Source organism: Scyliorhinus canicula, chromosome 4 (genome assembly GCF_902713615.1).
Source record: "Scyliorhinus canicula chromosome 4, sScyCan1.1, whole genome shotgun sequence".
NCBI classification, from domain to species: Eukaryota; Metazoa; Chordata; class Chondrichthyes; order Carcharhiniformes; family Scyliorhinidae; genus Scyliorhinus; species Scyliorhinus canicula.
In genome coordinates this window covers 85,753,909-85,773,209 of record NC_052149.1, presented here as the reverse complement: position 1 = coordinate 85,773,209, position 19,301 = coordinate 85,753,909, and the positions used below count along the sequence as shown (strand labels likewise).

The window sequence follows — 19,301 nt, the reverse complement described above, 5'->3', positions numbered from 1 at the left end:
ACCAGCACTGAGCGGCATTCGCCTGAGGTCTCCAGTGCAAGGGGGCTTTGGTTAGATCTCGGGAACACATACTAGAGTGAGACTAGCTATCTCACTCCAATATGCAGATTTGCCAGAAAGTGATCCTGCCCACAATGGCCGGGATTCACATCATGACATCCTGGGAGATTGCATTAGATCTCACAAAGCGTGGCGAGCCGGGAAGATCCCTGAAGAGTGATCATCCGGCATCTACCGGCTGCACCATGCTGCTTTCTGAGTACAACACGGCTGGTAGATCTCACCCTATATGTTTCAACATGATAACTTCCCATTCTTCTAAACTCCAATGAGTAGGTGTAGCTGCTCAACCTTTCCTCAGAAGGCAACCCTTTCATCCTAGAAATCAGCCTAGTGAACCCTCTCTGAACTACTTCCAATACAAGTATATCCCTCTTAACTAAGGAGACCAAAACAGTACACAGTACTCTCGGTGTGCCCTCAGCACTACCCTGTCTAGTTTAATAGAACAGTACAGCACAGAACAGGCCCTTCGGCCCTCGATGTTGTGCCGAGCAATGATCACCCTACTCAAACCCACGTATCCACCCTATACCCGTAACCCAACAACCCCCCCCCCCCCCCTTAACCATACTATTAGGACACTACGGGCAATTTAGCATGGCCAATCCACCTAACCCGCACATCTTTGGACTGTGGGAAGAAACCGGAGCATCCGGAGGAAACCCACGCACACACGGGGAGGACGTGCAGACTCCGCACAGTTGTAGCAGTTCCCTATTTTTGTACTTCATCCACTTTGCAATAAAGGCCAACATTCCATTTGCATTCTGTCAGCAGCTAAGACCTCACACTCTATATTTTTATGAAGTAAACAGAAATCCTCATGATTACCTTCTAAAATTTTAAATTCGGGACAAAGACTTTACAATGACTGAAGTCATATCTGGTTGTGGCTTTTGCACAAAAAGAACTTTCTGGCAGTTTCAGAGAAGTTGACACCTCATTATCCCTGAAGATATGCAAACGACCCGGCAGAGGCCTAATTCATCGGAATTCTACAAAGGCCATCTACATTTAACAAATCAGGTCTGGTCACCGGAGCCAAGTCATCTGCCTGGACAAAGGACCCTCTCCTTTCAAATTGTTAATTGGTTGGAAGATTAACATCTCAAGAGGTTGGACAAAGGAATATATATCCTTTGTCAAAGCCCAAGTGGAGAGGTGAGAATCATCTGACATGACCCCGTAGCTGGGAGAGCCAGTTATACTCTCTTGCTCTACTGCCACTCCATCTGCCATCTTTCCATCTACCAAGCATCAGCTCAGAAAAAAGGTTCTGTCCAGGCGTGAATGCCTGGCCCCAACTACACTGTTTCTGCTGGAACTCCTGAACTTCTCTACTATCACCTACAAAACTAATTCATCTCTGTGTGCTTATCGCATCATGGAAATCATCTCTATTGGAAAATTAAATGGCATCAGTTTTCAGATTGCCAACCTCTTTGAAGGAATACACCATTGGACTTTGATTCTGGACTCACATGAAACAATAAGTCTTTACTCTTTGGTCATTGCCTTATAAATCTTTCTTTCGCCATCTCCCTCCTTTATTGTGTGAGTGAAAATGGGGTTATGTTGTGACTCCTCTCACGCATGTGTACAAATAAACTAACCCTCTGAGTTTACCCCATTTTGTGTTGACGTGAGGTTATTAATAGAAATTGGATCTCACCAAAACCAAGGAATTGGGACACATGTCATTGTTTATAAATGGAGAAATCAAAAATCACCACATCTTTCTGGTGAGACGAGAAATCAGGGCTGTTTAAATTAAACTCCCTCCTGTCCATAATGCTGCATGCTAACATTTTGTGATTCATGTGAAGGATACCCACATCCTTCTGTACTGCAGCATTCTACAGTCCCTCCTTTTAATAATATTCTGCTTCTTTATCCTATCTGCCAAAGTGGACAACCTCGCATTGTCTCACATTATACTTCATCTACCAAATTGTTTGCCCACTTAACCTATCAAAATCCATTTGCAGATTCTGTATCCTCACAACTTTCTTTCCTACTTATTTACATATCATCAGAAAACTTGGTTATACTACAGTCAGTCCCTTTATCCGAGTCAGTAATACAGATCATAAATAGGTGAATCCTCACCACTGATCATTGTGGTACTCCACTTGTTACAGATTGTCATCCAAAAAATAATTAATTAATCTCAACAGTTTCCTGTCTGTCAGCCAATGTCTTTGTGAATATATCAACCCCAACACCATGAGCTCTTCTACGACAACCTTTTATAGGGCATCTGTTGAATGTCTTTTGGGAATCTACTGGTACCCCTTCATCTGCCTGCTTGTTCCATCTTCTATTAAACTCTATTAAATTTTACAAACATGAAATGAAATGAAATGAAATGAAATGAAAATCGCTTATTGTCACGAGTAGTCTTCAATGAAGTTACTGTGAAAAGCCCCTAGTCGCCACATTCCGGCGCCTGTCCGGGGAGGCTGGTACGGGAATCGAACCGTGCTGCTGGCCTGCTTGGTCTGCTTTATAAGCCAGCGATTTAGCCTTGTGAGCTAAACCAGCCCCTTTACATGGGGCTAACATGATTTCCCCTAACATGATTTCCATTTCATTAAATCATGTTGACTACATTATGATTTTCTAAAAACTCTGGTACTATCTCCTGAATAATGGATTCTCCGTTTTCCCAATGACCCATGTTCGACTAACTGGCCTACAGGTTCCTGCTTTTTGGCCTCCTCCATTCTTGATTAGGGTATTTACATTTGCAGTTTTCCAATCTGCTGGGATCTTCCCAGAAGTTAGAGAATTTTGAAAGATTACAAACAATGCATCCACAATTGCTACAGCAATTTCATTTAATACAGGTTGCAGGCCATCAGGTCCAGGGGACTGATCAGTATAGTCCCGTTAGTTTTCCTAATACTTTTTTTCTAGTGATTGTAATTGTTTTAAGAGCTCCCTCTCTTTTGCCCCCTCCTTTTCTACTATTCTCGGCATACTTTTTGTGTGTTCTACTGTGAAGATAGGGCAGCACGGTAGCACCATGCGTAGCACAGTTGCTTCACACTTCCAGGGTCCCAGGTTTGATTCCCTGTTTGGGTCACTGTCTACACGTTCTCTCCGTGTCTGTGTGGGTTTCTTCCGGGTGCTCCGGTTTCCTCCCACAGCCCAAAGATGTGCAGGTTAGGTGAATTGGCCATTCTAAATTGTCCTTAGTGCCCAAAAAGGTTAGGTGAGGTTACGGGGATAGGGTGGAGGCATGCGGCTTAAGTGGGGATCTCTTTCCAAGGGCCAGTGCAGACTCGATGGGCCGAATGGCCTCCTTCTGCACTGTAAATTCTATGATTCTATAAGATAGATACAAAATATTTGTTCAAAGTCTTTGTTGTTTCCCATTATTAATTCCCCAGTTACTTCTTTTAAGGTACCACACTCAGTGAACTACTCTTTTCCTTTTGATATTCTTGCTAGTTTTCTCTCATATTTTAATTTCTTTTTTTGATAGACATCCTTTGTTGATTTTTTAAATTTTCCAAACCTTCTGGGCTGCCACTAATCTTTGCCGCATTGCACATCTTTTTTCAATTTGATACCAAATTAGTTAGCCACGGATGGTCCATCCTTCCTGCAGTCTTTCTTTCTCATTGAAATGTAACTGTTGAAAATGATGAAATACCCCCTTCAGTGTTTGCCATTGTTTCTCTACCTTCTTACCTTTTAGCTTATTTTTATAGGCCACTTTAGCCAAATCTGTCTTCATACCTTGTAATTACCTGTATTTAAGTTTAAAACGCACATTTCTCACTCTAAAACTGATTGCGAAATTCGATCAAGGCCTACATTTCTCGGATGGTGCAGTCTCCCTTCTCGCTATCTGAAAAATTTACCAGTGACTTCTTTCATTTGCTATTTCTCATCTACCTACTCAAACTGATTTCACATTATGATCCTCTGAACCAAGATCCTTTACTAACAGAGCTACCCCTCCTCCATTTCCTTTCTTTCTGTCCTTCAAATATGTCAAATACCTTTGAACATTGTGGTCTCAGTCCATGGTCAATCTGTAACCAGGCCTCTGTAATGGCTTTGATATCACATTCAATTAGTTCTATAGAGATGTTAATATGAAGCAAGATTTGAATGGTTCCAGCTAATATTGAGTTTCCATTGAAAGATAAAGAGTTGTAACCTCCAAGGTGCTGCCATTTATTTTGCAGATTATATCCAAAGACATGGTGACTGCTCAGGTGAATGCCATCTGCTATTATCGAGTAGAGAATGCCTCCCTCTCATTAACAAGTGTCGGTAACTCTTCTGTCTCAGTATCACTGCTGGTGCAAACTATTGTTAAACGGAGCTTAGCACGTCGGAAATTCAATGAAATCCTCTTGGAAAGGAAAAACATTGGTGATGAAATCAAGGTATACAAATTTGAAGATGCTGCATTTCCTCTCATCGTCAATACTTTCTCAAAAATTATACCTTTATGTTTTTTGCCCGTTGTCCCCCCCCCCCCTCCCCCCACCTAACTTCCCTTTCCTCTCCTGAATATTTTGTCACTAGCCATCTGGAAGTTCACCTCATTTCAAATGTTATGTTTGAATTCCTTGTTTCCATCCTATCCACAGCATCAACACAAAAACACAACTGGGATCCTTTGTCACTGTTGCACCCTATCTATCCTTGTGCTCTCAGTTGTGTTCGGCACAGTTGAACACGTCATTCAAATCCACTGTTTTTCTGCATGATCTACCTTCAAGGAACTATCTTTGCTTGCTCTTCCTTTTCTGAAACAGTAATCTCAGAAATACCTTTTAATTCCATCCTGACACCCCTTATTTTCCTCATGTTACAACAATTTCAGTAGGCATGGGGCTGAATGTTACAGCCCTCTTCCTTTTTGGTGAGGATGGATTAAGCGCATAAAATATGTTGGGTGGCTAACCCATCGCCTTCCCACCCATCTCCAATCAGGTCTCCATAACACAGAAGTGATTAAGGCACCCCGTAGCCTGCCTACTCTTAGATCTAGTGACAGCTATTGATGCCCTTAAGTGACCAATCATTGTCCACTTAAGGCCCTGTACTGCATTAAATGCTGTGCGGTATGGGTGGGCGAGAGTGGGAAGGCTGTTTTTTTGAACAGCTTTGGAGAAAAAGTGAGAAGGAAGGGGGGCATATCATTCAGAGTTCCCTGTGCGCATGGGCATACCCTCCAAGATTGGACCCCTAATTTGTGCCTCCTTCCTGACCTCCAAAAACCAACCACCCAAAACACCCCAATAGGGTGCATGATACATCCCTGCCCTATAAGCTTGGGACTTATGTCTCCGGTGGCCATGTCTTCTTCACATTGGAGCCTCCCTGTAGTCCCAGCAACACCCACTACTGAAATTTTTCACTGATTGGCTGACAGTTCTTGAGGAGCAGGACTTCCTCCCATTCAGATTGATGGAAGTACGATCCTCCGCTTGTTAAGATGTGTAGAGCATGCCATTGCTGCCGAGTGGTCTTTTAAAAAATTGATCGGTTTGAAACGGACTTTCCTTCCTTGGGACCCATGGAATTAACTCTGCATAAGTCAACAAAAACTATCCTCAACTTCACAAACTTCTCAGTGTTACCAAATTGCTTGTCCAAGATCAAGCCATGGATGAGACAAAACTTTTTAAAACTCAACAATATCAAGATTACAGCCATTCTATTCTTCGCCTGCCAACAAATCTGTAACTTCTTCAATTTCATCCATGTCCTTCATCTGCTCACTCGTACTGAACGTGTGCACCCTTGCTATCCTATCTGACCCTGAGCTGTGTTTCAAACTCCGGGTGGGATTCTCCGACCCCCCGCCGGTGGCCTGGCCTGCGATCGGGGCCCACCAATCCGCGGCCGAGCCTGTGCCGTGGGGGCACTCTTTTCCTACGCGCCGGCCATGCCAGCCTCCGCCATGGCCGACGCGTAGGTGACCCCCCACTGTGCATGCGCGGGGATGACGTCAGCAGCCGTTGACGCTCCCACGCATGCGCGGACCCGCGCTGGCCGGCGGAGCCCCTTTGGCCCCAGTTGGCGTGGCGCCAAAGGCTTTCCATGCCAGCCAGCGGGGCGTCAACCACTCTGGGGCGGGCCTAGCCCCTAAAGGTGTGGAGGATTCCGCACCTTTGGGGCGGCCCAATGCCCGAGTGGTTCATGCCACTCCGTCCTGCCGGGACCCGCCGCCCGGCCGGGTACGGGAGAATCCCACCCTCCATATTCTATCCATCACAAAATTCACCTACTTCCATCTCCAACATTGTGCAGTTCTGCACTTATCTCCCACTCCCACTCCATCATGAATCAAAATCTTACCTGCTTTTCTGTTAACCACCCACAGAGTTGCTGACCCTCAGACTTGGCTTCAGTAATGGGCTCCTCACTAGTCTCCAGTGCTCCATCCAACTTATCTAAATCTGTCTTGCCTGTCCAGCACTAAAGTACATTTACCTATTACTGCTGCCCTCTCTTACCTCCACTGGACCTCTCATTCATAGAAACATAGAATAGAAACATAATATGATTACAGCTTAGAATGAGACCATTCAGCCTGTCAAGCCTGTGTCAGCTCTTTGTAAAAGAAATGTATCTAGTCCCACTTCCCTGCCCTTTACACAAACAGGTTAGGTGGATTGGCCAGGCTAAATTTCCCAGAGATCTACACGGTAGGTAAGGTTCCAGGGATAGGGCAGGGGATTGGGCCTGGGTAGGGTGCTGTTTTAGAGGGTCGGTGCAGCCCTGATGGGCCAAATGGCCTCCTTCTGCACTTTAGGGATTCTGTGGGTCTATTCTATTGAATGCTGCAATCTGTTTCCATTTAGATCTTATCAAATTCCCTTTTGAAAGCCACGATTGAATCTGCCTCCACCAAACCCTCCAGTGCCTTCCAGATCCTAACCAGTGACTGCATAAAAACCCTTTTGTTAATCACCTAAAATCTGTGTCGTCTAATTCTTAACCAATCTATCAATGGAAATAGGTCCCCCTTCTACTCTGTTTAGACCTCTCATGGTTTTGAATCTCTCTAATAAATCATCTCTCAACTTTCTTTTCTCCACGGAGAACAACCCCAACTTATCCAATCTGTCCACAATCCCTGGAACCATTCTCATAAATCTTTTCTGCGCCCTCCCTAAATCCTTCACATTCACTAAAGTGTGATGCCCAGAGGTAGACATACTACTTCAGCTGTGGCTGAACCAGCATTTTAGACAGATTCATTGTAACTTCCTTGCTTTCATACTGTGCCTCTATTCAGAAACGCCTGAGTCCAATCTGCCTATTTAACCACTTTCTCAACTACCCTACCACCTTGAACAAATCTTGCATATATCCCTCTAGATTCCTCTGCTGCTGTGCACACTTCAGAATAGTCTTCAGTTTAAATTGCCTCTTTGTCTTCCTACCAAAATGCATCACTTTACACTTCTCTGCATTAAATTTGATCTGCCAGGTATCTGCCCATTCCAACAGCATGTCTCTATCCTCTCGAGGTCTATCACCACCCTCCTCACAGCTCATCATATTTCCAAGTTTTATGTCATCTGCAAATTCTGAAATTGTGCCCTGTGCAACCAAGTTTGGTCATTAATATATATGAAGAAAAGCAGTGATCCTAATACTGACTTCATCGGAATACCACGTATACCATCCTCCAGTCTGAAAAGTATCTGCACATCAATACTCCCTGCTTCCTATCACTCAGTCAACTGCCAATGTCCCTTTCATCCCATGGACTTCAACTCAAACAGATTTAACTCAAAAATATTACCTTCACTAACAAATTAGACTAAACCTCGCCCCCTGCTACTCTCGCTGTGCCATTATCAGTTTACAGTTTAAACAAATTATTGGGCCAAAATGTTTTGGGTTGACAGGGGCTGGTGTAAGTCAAACGAACAGCAAACAACATTATCATTGCAATATCTTTCTCACCCATCGCTCCATGTGACAGTTTTACGCGCTAACAACAGTTAGGATACCATCACACCATATCTATTGATCTTTTCAAAGTTCAAGAGCTAGATAAGGAAACTGTTGAGAAGAAGGAACCACAAAATGCAGCATACAAACTAATATTATCTTTAACTACAGCTAGTTCAAGTATAGCTCCCCTCCCAACTTCCTCTTTTGATCCTTAAAAATTTTCATCATCACATTTCCCCTCTCATTGCCTTTAACAGTTCCTTTGTTCTATAAGCTTTGAATTATTCCTCCAGGTTACAACATTGTATTTCCTTCCTGCTGTAGAGGCAGTTTGCAGAAAGCCTATGCTTATTGCACCCCATTTGTCATCTTATTACTTTTATTTGTCATTTTATTACTTAAGAGGTGAACGCATTTGGAAGGCTCTGCTGCCTGATATTGTAGCATATTATGGTGATGTGGTGGCGTAGTGGTAATGTCACTGGACTAGTAATCCCAACACCCGGTTAATGCCTTGGGGACCCAGGTTCAAATCCCACCAGGGCAGATGGTGAAAGTTTAATTCAATTAAAAATCTGGAATTAAAATTCTAATGATGACCATGAAACCATTATCGATTTAAACCTTTATGGAAGGAAATCTGCCATCCTTAGGTGGTCTGTGACATATTGTTGACTCTTAAAAATGCCACTCCATTTCAGTTCAAGGGCAATTAGGGATGGGTAACAAATGCTGGCTTTGCCTGCGACAGCCATATCCCATGAAAGAATAAATATATTAAAAGCAGCTAAAATTAATCAGGGTTATACTGTACTGTGATTAATTTAAAGTATAGTATAGAAAGAGAAGCTTCCAAATGTATTGTAGTTGGTCACACCCTGCATCTATCCTATATGTAATAAATCCATGAGAAGGTGAAAACAGCCACATTTCAGCAATCAAACTGCCATATGACTTGGAAGAGACTACTTCTCCATTTCCATTACACGGAGTATATGCCTGTGAATCTCTTATTTCGCAAGTAAGTGCAGAAATTATGTTTTCAGAACTCTGAGCAGATGGTATGTTTTGCTCTGGAGAAATGTCTAGCAGGAAAATGTCAAGCTTTTCTAGGCCGAATCGCAGTCCAAAGTGACAAATCCTATTGAATTGCATGGACACAACACGTGAGTACTTTTTATGGCCTGTCTGGAATGCACTGCCTGAGAGAATGGTGGAGCAGCTCCAATAGCGGCTTTCAAGAGGGAATTGGATCTATGCTTGGAAAGGAGAACGTTGATGGGTCTTGAGGAAAGAACAAGGATTTGGCATTAATTGGATAGTGCATCAAGGTTTAGCACAGACACTATTAGAATGGCCCCCTTCCGTGCTATAAGATTCTTTGGGCTCGGTATTTGGGCCTTGCCGAGGCCACACTTAGACTCATTTCCTGCACTATCAAGTTCAGTTCTTGGCCGTAGGCCAAGGGGGGAGGGGGGGGGGGGGGGGGGGGGGGAGGGTGGGGGGTGGTGACCCCTAAAGGGAGTTGCCCGCAAATTCCATCCGAGGGCCATCCACAATGCAAGACTTGGCCACCCCACCCTCCCAGTACCCGCGCACCATCTCCCAGAGACCCTCTAAATAGGGAGACACTCCATATAGATCCTCTAAATAGGGACCCCCCCCACAGACCCCCAGAAAAGAGACACCTGCCAAGAGGCCCCCCCCAGAAACGAGAAACCTGTCAGGAAGCCCCCCAGAAAGGAGACCCCTGTCTGGGTGCTAGAGAGCAGTCTAGACAGAGACAGGGAATAGAATTACTGTTGGAATACTCACCTGGGCTACACCTTCTGGCTCAGATAGAGAAAGCACCACGTGCCAATTCCTGGAAAGAGAAAGCAGTGACTTATGTTTAAACCCCTCAGATCCCTGAGCTGCAAGCCATTCATTCATCTTTCTTACTGGGCTGTGATTGACAGGTTTCACACGCACATAGCTGTCACTGCTTTCTCTTTCCAGGAATTAACATTTGGTGCTTTCTCTGTCTGAGCCAAAGGATCTGCATGGCAAAGCATAGTGAATTGCTTCTTGATCTACGCTCTCAGTAGGAGCGCAACTCAATTGCAATTCACCTCCGGCTGGAGAACAGTAATCACCCAAATGGAGAATCCCGGTCAAGTGTGTTATCAACTGAGCCAAAGCTGATGACCTAATTGAGGCCAATGTAAGATGGCTAACAGGAATTTTCCAGTTTCCCAAATCAGCATGGGGGCAGTTCAGATGTCAGATACCCGGTGGCAGCCAGCCCTCCAGACAAGCTTTCAGGCCCTCCTTGTCTGCTCCAGTATGAGAGCAAATACAGGCTACCCTTGGAGCAAAGGTTCTCAGAACTTGGATCGCGGTCAACTGGTTAATTGGGAGCTAGTTTCCAGCTGACCGCACGCTTTCTGTACACTTGGCACATGCGTGGAGTCAGCACATTTGTGGTGCTTCCTTTCTGCCCTCACTTTATCCCTGGAAAAGGTAAGGGAAAATTTTATATGATGATACAATAGGTACTAAATTATATACTTACTGTTGTGTGTTTTTAGTGAAGGCAACTGCAAACATCCAGCATAAGATGCTCCCCGTGTGTTGAAAGCAGAATGCAGTTAGCATTAGAATACTGTCATGGGAATGTCACTTTAAGAAATGTTTGTCGGCTCAAGTGGCTGCAGTGATGTCAGAGTGTGGGTGGAGCTGAGCTCTGGCTCTGCTTTTTAGTTTCGCTTTGGGTGTGTCTGTGTTTTTTGGTTTCGTTTTGGTGTTGGAGCTGAAGCCAGCCAAAGAAGGTGTAATTTTGATCTCTCTGCCATCTAAAGACTATCTCTGGATCATTTGGTGAATTCAGTGTGATAACTGCTCTCAGTAGAGAATTTAAACCTGATGTGCTCCTGTAAAAAGGATTTTTGTTTTATGGCTATTAAAAGGACAGTTTAAGGATCACTTAGAGTGTTGTATTCTTTGAGGGGTGTATTTAAATTGATGGTTGCTAAGATGTTCACTGTACGTTTTAAAAAGGTTAACTGTGTTCATAGAATAAACATTGTTTTGCTTTAAAAATTAATTTTAAATTTCTGCTGCACCACACCTGTAGAGTGGGCTGTGTGCTCCCCATACCACAATATAATAAAAGTCATGGGTCAGGTAAACTCCATGATAGGTTTTTGGGATCTCTAAACCCTGGACCATAAAATACTGTCAGCTGTTAACTGGTTTGGCAGCAGGTTAGACATTCTCCTCGCAGCTTTGATCTCAGATTTTGCCCAGGCTGATGAAATGTAACCTCCCACCTACCCCTGTTGATTGCAAAAGCCTTTGCAATCCAAGTAACCTTTACCGCATTATTGTAAGATTTTTCCCTCAGGTCTCAACCCAATTCCTAATGGCTAAGGATCTACAGCACAGAACTATCCTCACTTATTTCCATTCATGTTAAAAGTAAAAGACACCCTGGACCAACAGAATAAATGTCAACTGGATATTAAACAACATTTAACTGTTGCTACTTTGGGTACAGACGTGCATGCTATGTCACAGGATTTGTAATCCAGAGGCCTTGATTAATGATCTGAAAGACAAGAGTTTAAATCCTGTCATGCAGTTGGAGAATTTTAATTCAATGAATTAAACTAGGTTAAAATTCTGGAATCTTTGACCACAAAAGCACCAGCCTGTTGTAAAAACCCACCTGCTTTATTAGCACCCTTTAGGGGAGGATATATTTGCATAATACTGCGCACGAGTGTTCTTGGTACATTTTTCTTCTTTTTATCTATAGACAGGCAATTGAAGGCCTATTAGGTGTAGCATGTTTGAATGTCCCTATGGGGGAGGGGGAGAATACCGTGCTGACAGATTGTGTAGGATGACATGAAAAAGTAGATCTCAAGTCACAAACATCTGGGCACGCCTGCTGTGGGGGGATTTCCCCTTCTCCCTTATTGTCGTAGCTGATTGCTGTATGCTTTAAAGATCGAACACAGTGGAAGAGGAATCATCAGGGTTGAAGCACCCTCTGTTATTTATCATTCATTATAGACTGCTGCTCCTCTCAAGCTGAAAGGTTTTCCAGTTTTGAAAGCTCTTAATTAAACATTGAACCAATCTCAATGTCAATTAAGCAGCCACCCCCATGAAAATTCTGATGAGTAACTACTTCCCCCTTGGGGTGGGATCTCGAAACAATCCTCACTTCTGTTTCCGACCACCAGAGAGAATTTTCTTTTGTATTCATTAATGGGATGTAGGCGTCGCTGGCTAGACCAGCATTTATTGCCAATTCCTTGTTGCCCTTCAGAAGGTGATGATGAGCTGCCTTCTTGAACTGCTGCAGTCCCTGAGGTGTAGGTACACCCACTGTGCTGTTAGGGAGGGTGTTCCAGGATTTTGACCCAGTGACAGTGAAGGAACGGTGATATATTTCCATGTCAGGTCCAGTGGTGAGGTTCCCAGGTATCTGCTGCCCTTGTCCTTCTTGGTGGTAGTGGTCGTGGGTTTGGAATGTGCTGTATAAGGAACCTTGGCGAGTTACTGCAGTGCATCTTATAGATGGGAGACATGGCTGCCACTGTTCATCGGTGATGGAGGGAGTGAATGTCTATGAAAGAGGGAGCAATCATGTGAGCAGCTTTGTCCTGCATGGTGTTGAGCTTCTTGAGTATTGTTGGAGCTGCACTCATCCAGGCAAGTGGAGAGTATTCCATTATACTCCTGACCTATGCTTATTGATGGTGTTGCCATCTAATAAATAAATTAATAAATATAAAAATAGTAATAAATCATCTTTATTATCACAAGTAGGCTTACATTAACAATAAAGTTACTGTGAAAAACCCTTTGTTGCCACATTCCAGCGCCTGTTTGGGTACACCGAGGGAGAATTCAGAATTCTCAGCTGGTACGGGAATTGAACATGTGCTGCTGACCTTGTTCTGCATCACATATCAGCTGTTTAGCCTACTGAGCTAAACCAGCCGTATAAGGACTAGACCCCAATTTATATTAGAAAACCGGACTAGAAACCCCGACAATTCTGCAGTTTGTAAACTATGAGGAAAAGATACTTCACCCCACGAGTGATTCCACTTACAAATAGGGATTTTTTTTATTAATACAAACTTTATTATTAATACAGGATTAAACACATTAACATTACAGGAAATGCCTTTTTAATTAACAGTTAAATAATACTTAAAATTTAAAAAAACACTTCAACTACTAACTGATACCTTCTCTATCTCCAATTAAGCAAAGCCCATTGCAGATCAAAAGCCAGATCAAAAGTAAATAAAGTTAACAAACATGGGACACTTGCTGTACTATTGTGCAGAGATTTTCTTGCAGAAAAGTAGAGAGAAACCCTTTCAAGCACAATCTGCAAATCCTTCTGTCTCTCTCAGACTCCTGCTCAACCTGGCAGCCTTTGGCAAAACTGCTGCTCAACTTAAAACTCCTAGCAGACTTCCAAACCTATATAAGACTGCAAAACTGCAGACAGACCTGGCTCCTCACATTACTTATATCATCTTTATCCCACTCAGATCCCATGACCTGTTCACTTAAGTCTAAACTCAATGTCTCAAGTCATCTACTCTCCAGGGAATCTCCAGTAAATATAACAAAGTTCTAGGAGCCATCTCTTTGTCAACAAGTACATGGTTGTAATAAATGATTATCCCACTTTTACAACATCTTAATTGTACCTTTTGCAGATACACCACCTGCCTGTATGTTAAACCAGGATTTAAAAAAAATATTACTACAACAGATATATATACCTTAACCCAAGCATTTAATAACATTACTGCAACAGATATATACAATACAATAAACATTTCCTATATTCATCGCAATGGTGAACTGTCTTTGGGGAGAAAGGAGCTAAGTTATTCATTGCAGGATTTCTAGCCTTTGACCTGTCCTGGTAGCCACTGTATTTATATGGCTAGTTGGAATTCGATTTCTGGTCAATGATAACCTCGGGATGTGAAAGTCAGAGATTGAGCATTGGTAATGCCATTGAATGTCAAGGGGCAACGATTAAATCCTCTCTTTTTGGAGATGTTCATTTCCTGGCACTTGTGTAACGTGGATGTTACTTGTCGCTTGTCATTAAAGCCTGGATACTGTCCAGGTCTTGCTGCACTTGGGCAGGCACTGCTTCTGTATCTGGGGAGTGCCAAATTGTGAACATTGTGCAGTCATCAGCGAACAGCTCCACATTGACCTTATATTGGAAAGAAGGTCATTGTTGAAGCAGCTGAAGATGGTTGGGCCTAGGACACTACCCTGATTGGATTGGATTGGATTTGTTTATTGTCACGTGTACTGAGGTACAGTGAAAAGTATTTTTCTGCAAGCAGTTTCACAGATCATTCAGTACATGGAAGAAAAGGGAATTAAACAAAATTCAAGAAAATACATGAGAATACATTATAGGGCAACACAAGATATACAATGTACTCCTGGAACTCCTGCAGTGATATCCTGGAGCTGGGATGGTTGACCTCCACCCACCACAACCATCTTTGTTTGTGCCAGGTATGACTCCAACCAGTGGAGAGTTTTCCCCTGATTCTCATTGACTCCAGTTTAGCTAGGGCTCCTTGATGCCATACTCAGTCAAATGCTGCCTTGATGTCAAGGGCAGTCACTCTCATCTCATCTCTTGCATTCAGCTCTTTTGTCCACATTTGAACCAAGGCTGTAATGAGGTCAGGAGCTGAGTGACCCTGGCAGAACCCAAACTGAGCGTCCACAAGCAGGTTATTGCTGAGTAAGTGCCGCTTGATAGCACTGTTGATGACAACTTCCATCACTTTACTGATAATTGAGAGTAGACTGATGGGGCAGTAATTGGTTGTGTTGTAGCTAAACCTAGAAACAATTTGTTAACATTAACTGTAGATCAAATATGTACAAACAACAGATGAATAACAGTATGAATATGCACAAACCAATATCTCTCCCAGCTGCCTAGTCAGTCTGAGGTCACCTGACTTGAACATTCACTTATATACTGATGAGACTCCTAGTGGTTAGCCGGTGAATTACAACAGAACCATGATATCACTTTGGTCGTCATTAGACTTTTAACTCCAGATGTTTTATTGAGTTTAAATTCCACCATCCGCCATGGTGGAATTGGACCCAGGTCCCCAGAGCATTACTCGTCCATCCAGCAACAATACCACTGCTCCACCGCCTCCCCTAAAACTAACTGTATGCAATGCATCCTGGTAAATAAATTGGTTACTCTGTAATATCCATAGTTTTGGTGTTATGGGTGCTGGTTTGGAATCAAAATGTTGTTGGTGCCACACACGCACACTTCCAGTGGCTGCTGAATGCCTTTTTGGTGAGGGTGTTAAGAGCATTAGTTGGAAGTACGTGTAAGAGGCAGATCATGACATCAGTGTGCTACCATTTTCAACATTGTCACTGATTCATGATGGTTTGCTGCGTCCTCCACAATCTAGCCATCTTGAGGACATAACACTTCACCAGCAGTTCAGGCAAAGGACCGAGAAAGAGTGGAGACAAGAGTGGACCCCACCCCATTCTGGCCAGGATGTCCGGGTCTGTCGTATTCAATCAGTGTTCACAACCATGAGGTGGGATCCTCCATCCAGCAACGGCAGAATTGTGAAACACGATTGGACGGAGAATCGCATGTGAGACAAAGATTGTGGTCAGTGCTGGGTGCCCGACGGAATGCCATGCTCCGATACCTTGACAACGGTGTGAATGCATTCTACTCCGCACGTACAGTAAACGCCGTTGGCATAACATTAATGGGCCCGGTATTCTCTGAGACCTTCGCGATTCTCTGCCTCCACCAGGAGGAATTACTGACGGCGGGTTTCACTTGTGGTTTTAAAATTCGGGAAATAGGCGCTGTGGCTGCTGATAGAGAGAGAGGCGGTAGGACATGTTCCCAGAGGCCCGACCGTGGGATGCCGGACCATCCACTGGCATGGCTGGCTGGAGGGGGCATCTGCCATGGCCAGGGGGTAGTAGCGGGAGGTGGCGGGGAGTGTGACCATGGGATGGGCCATGGGGTCGGTCCAGGCACGGGCCGTCATTGCCACGGTCTGCAAGGCATTCATCTTCCTGCATTCCCCATTGTCCGCCCACACTGGCCAGTGGTTACGCAGAGTGACTCCGGCCATATGGGTGCCCCACCCCACCATATCCGACTCCAGCCCACCCACCCCTAGCCCCCAAATCCAGGCGCCACCTGCCGAAAGGGCATCACGCGACCCACCCAAACGAGACGCCCACAGTAGCCCCGACAGGAGGGCACCGGACGAGGTCCATGGAACATACCACTACATCCTGAGGGCCAGTCACCGCTACCACTGACAGCACGGAAGGGTGCCGGGGCCAGAGGCTCCCGCAGTGTATAGCACCGACAGGGCCACTGTGCGGTGCAGAGGGCAAAGTGCCAGTGGGAATGGCCGGGGTTGGGCATGGGAGTTGGGGGGGGGAGGGGACATGCAGGGGGCAGGGGCTGCAGTGCAGGCCGGGGCAAGCATGCAGCCCATTGGATCTGGTTGGCACGGGGATACGCACGATGCTAACATATCTGCTTTCACCCCCTACAGTCAATGGACTCCAGATTTCAAACAGGAATGCTAGCCTTCATCTTAGCTGTTGCCGCCCTGGGGGACGCATGAGGCTGTACAAGCAGGAGCTTTTCAGGGAGGATCCTGCAGCAGCGGAACCTGCTCCAGAGGAACAGGAGGCAGCTGGTGAGGATGGAGAGCCAGCCACCTAACAGGCCGAGGAGGAGGCCTCGTGTGTACTGGCAGCGGCCATCATTTGAGGACCTGCCGGACCGAGCATGTCACTGAAGACACCGCTGAGCAGGGGGACAGTGCGGCTTATCTGCCGGATCCTCACGCATCTGAAACCTGGGGGTATGGAGCAGGACACCCACTCCCGGTGGCCGTCAAGGTGATGGTCACCCTGAGCTTTTATAACATGTCCTTCCAGGCGCCAAGGTGGAACCTGTCTGGGATCTCGTAGAAGTCATGCACAGGTGTATTTGCGCCATCATGGAGACTCTGTATGCCTGGTTGGTACAATATATCAGCTTCAATGTGGACCAAGCCTACCATGACGCCCTGGCAACAGGTTTCGCTGCCATCACTGGGATGCCCCAGGTTCAAGGGATGATCGACGGAGCGCATGTCCCGCTACGAGCACTGGTGCATGATGGGTTGGTCATCACAATCCAAAAGGGGTTACATGATGAACGTACAGCTGGTGTATGACCATGAGCTGCACATCATGCACGTCTGCGTCCAATACCCGGGCAATGTGCATAACGCCTTCATCCTGGCACACTCGACAGTTCCTTGGACCTTCGAGGCACACCCCTGGGTGAGGGTCATGGCTGTGGTCATGGCTAATGACACCTACCCGGAGGTCACAGACCTACTCGGAGACCCGCTACAACGATGCCCATGCTGCGACCATGGACGTCATCGAAAGGAGCAGTGGCATCCTGAATATGCAGTTCACTAGCCTGGGACGTTCTGTAAGGGCCCTCCAGATTAGCACTAGGAGGCTTTCCCACATCGTAGTGGCCTGCAACGTCCTCCACAACATCACGCAGCAGATGGGCAAAGTGCTGGTGGAGGGGGATGAATGGCAGGCCCTGTTCGATGAGGAGGATTCAGGGTGGGGCCAGGATGGGCAGGCTATGGGGCCCTAGCATGCACAGGAAGCCACACATGTGTGCTAGGGCCGCGTGCACTGGACGCTTGATCGCCTCCAGGTTCATTGACTAGGAGGCATGCCTGACGGCACGAATATCCCTATAAAGGTTTGTGCTCTAGTGCCTAACATTATCCTATGTGCTGCACACATGCCAACTTAACTGGTGTCCACCTTTTTGGCCTTATAGACCCTAACGCTACGTCTAGGCAGATCCCTAGCCGGTATATTTGTGGTAGAGGTGGCCTGCTGTGAATCCCGGTCTATGACATGGGTCCCCTTTGGCTGCCGTCCTCGGGAGTGATCGTGCTGGATGGGTCCGGCAGTTGCTCAGGTGTCCCAAGTGGCATGGTTTCACTTGGTTTCCCAATACCGACCTCTGCCTCAGCGACTGCCCACTGACCAGGCCCAGTGCCCAGTGCCCAGAGCCCGGCGCTCCGCAGCAGTGAGGGGCTGCAGGCCCAGTGCCCAGCGCTCCGCAGCAGTGAGGGGCTGCAGGCCCAGTGCCCAGCGCTCCGCAGCAGTGAGGGGCTGCAGGCCCAGTGCCCAGCGCTCCGCGGCAGTGAGGGGCTGCAGGCCCAGTGCCCAGCGCTCCGCAGCAGTGAGGGGCTGCAGGCCCAGTGCCCAGCGCTCCGCAGCAGTGAGGGGCTGCAGGCCCAGTGCCCAGTGCCCAGCGCTCCGCAGCAGTGAGGGGCTGCAGGCCCAGTGCCCAGTGCCCGGCGCTCCGCAGCAGTGAGGGGCTGCAGGCCCAGTGCCCAGCGCTCCGCAGCAGTGAGGGGCTGCAGGCCCAGTGCCCAGCGCTCCGCAGCAGTGAGGGGCTGCAGGCCCAGTGCCCAGCGCTCCGCAGCAGTGAGGGGCTGCAGGCCCAGTGGTCCGCCTCTGGTCTTCTCTCTCTCCAGTTATGTGCCGCCTTCTCCTGGGGGGTAGATAGAATGTGCACAGGGTTAGACAGTTGGACACAGGCAGCACATGGGGTGGGCAGCTGTTGGTCTTCATGGCCAAGACAGCGGGCCATGTGGGTGGTATGGGTGCTGGCATGTGGTGCAAGGTAGGGCGCATGCACACTGCTGCCGGATGGGGTTCAGTCGCCCTCTGGGTTGGAGGGGTGGGGTTAAGGGTGTTTGGTACGGAGTTGGTGCCAGGGGCACAGTGCTGCCTACTCACCTTGGTCACTCTCAGGAGGTCATGCAGCTTCCTTCTGCACTGCTATCCGGCCCTTGTGATGGGGGCCCACAACGCTCACAGTTTCTGCCCAGGCCAGACCCGGTGTACGGCGGAGGGTGGCAGCCTCCTTCTCACCCAGGGAACAGGATGGCCTGCCTCTCACCCATGGCATCTAAGAAAGTCTCAAGGTCCGCATTCATGAACTGGGGTGCCACTCTCCGTGCTGCCATCTTCTTGGCTAGGATGAGTGAGTTTGGGGAATAGAGTGCTGATATGCGGCTGCAGCTTGCCAGCCTCTCGAGTGCCAATCCCAACTCCATTGAACCGGACACCATTTTTCATTAGAATCAACATCCTGGGGATTACGATTGATCAGAAACTGAACTGGA

The 19,301-nt window shown here is 46.5% G+C and overlaps 1 protein-coding gene across 1 annotated transcript in view; it reads left to right on the top strand.

Annotated features, from left to right (window-relative positions):
• Positions 1 to 19,301, top strand: part of nphs2 (NPHS2 stomatin family member, podocin) — a 69,542-nt gene that overhangs the window by 19,875 nt on the left and 30,366 nt on the right. Inside the window, exons 5-7 of the mRNA XM_038793508.1 lie at positions 4,266 to 4,469; positions 8,052 to 8,181; positions 8,919 to 9,025. Of these exons, the coding sequence (XP_038649436.1) occupies positions 4,266 to 4,469; positions 8,052 to 8,181; positions 8,919 to 9,025 (441 nt within the window). The remainder of the gene's footprint in view (positions 1 to 4,265; positions 4,470 to 8,051; positions 8,182 to 8,918; positions 9,026 to 19,301) is intronic.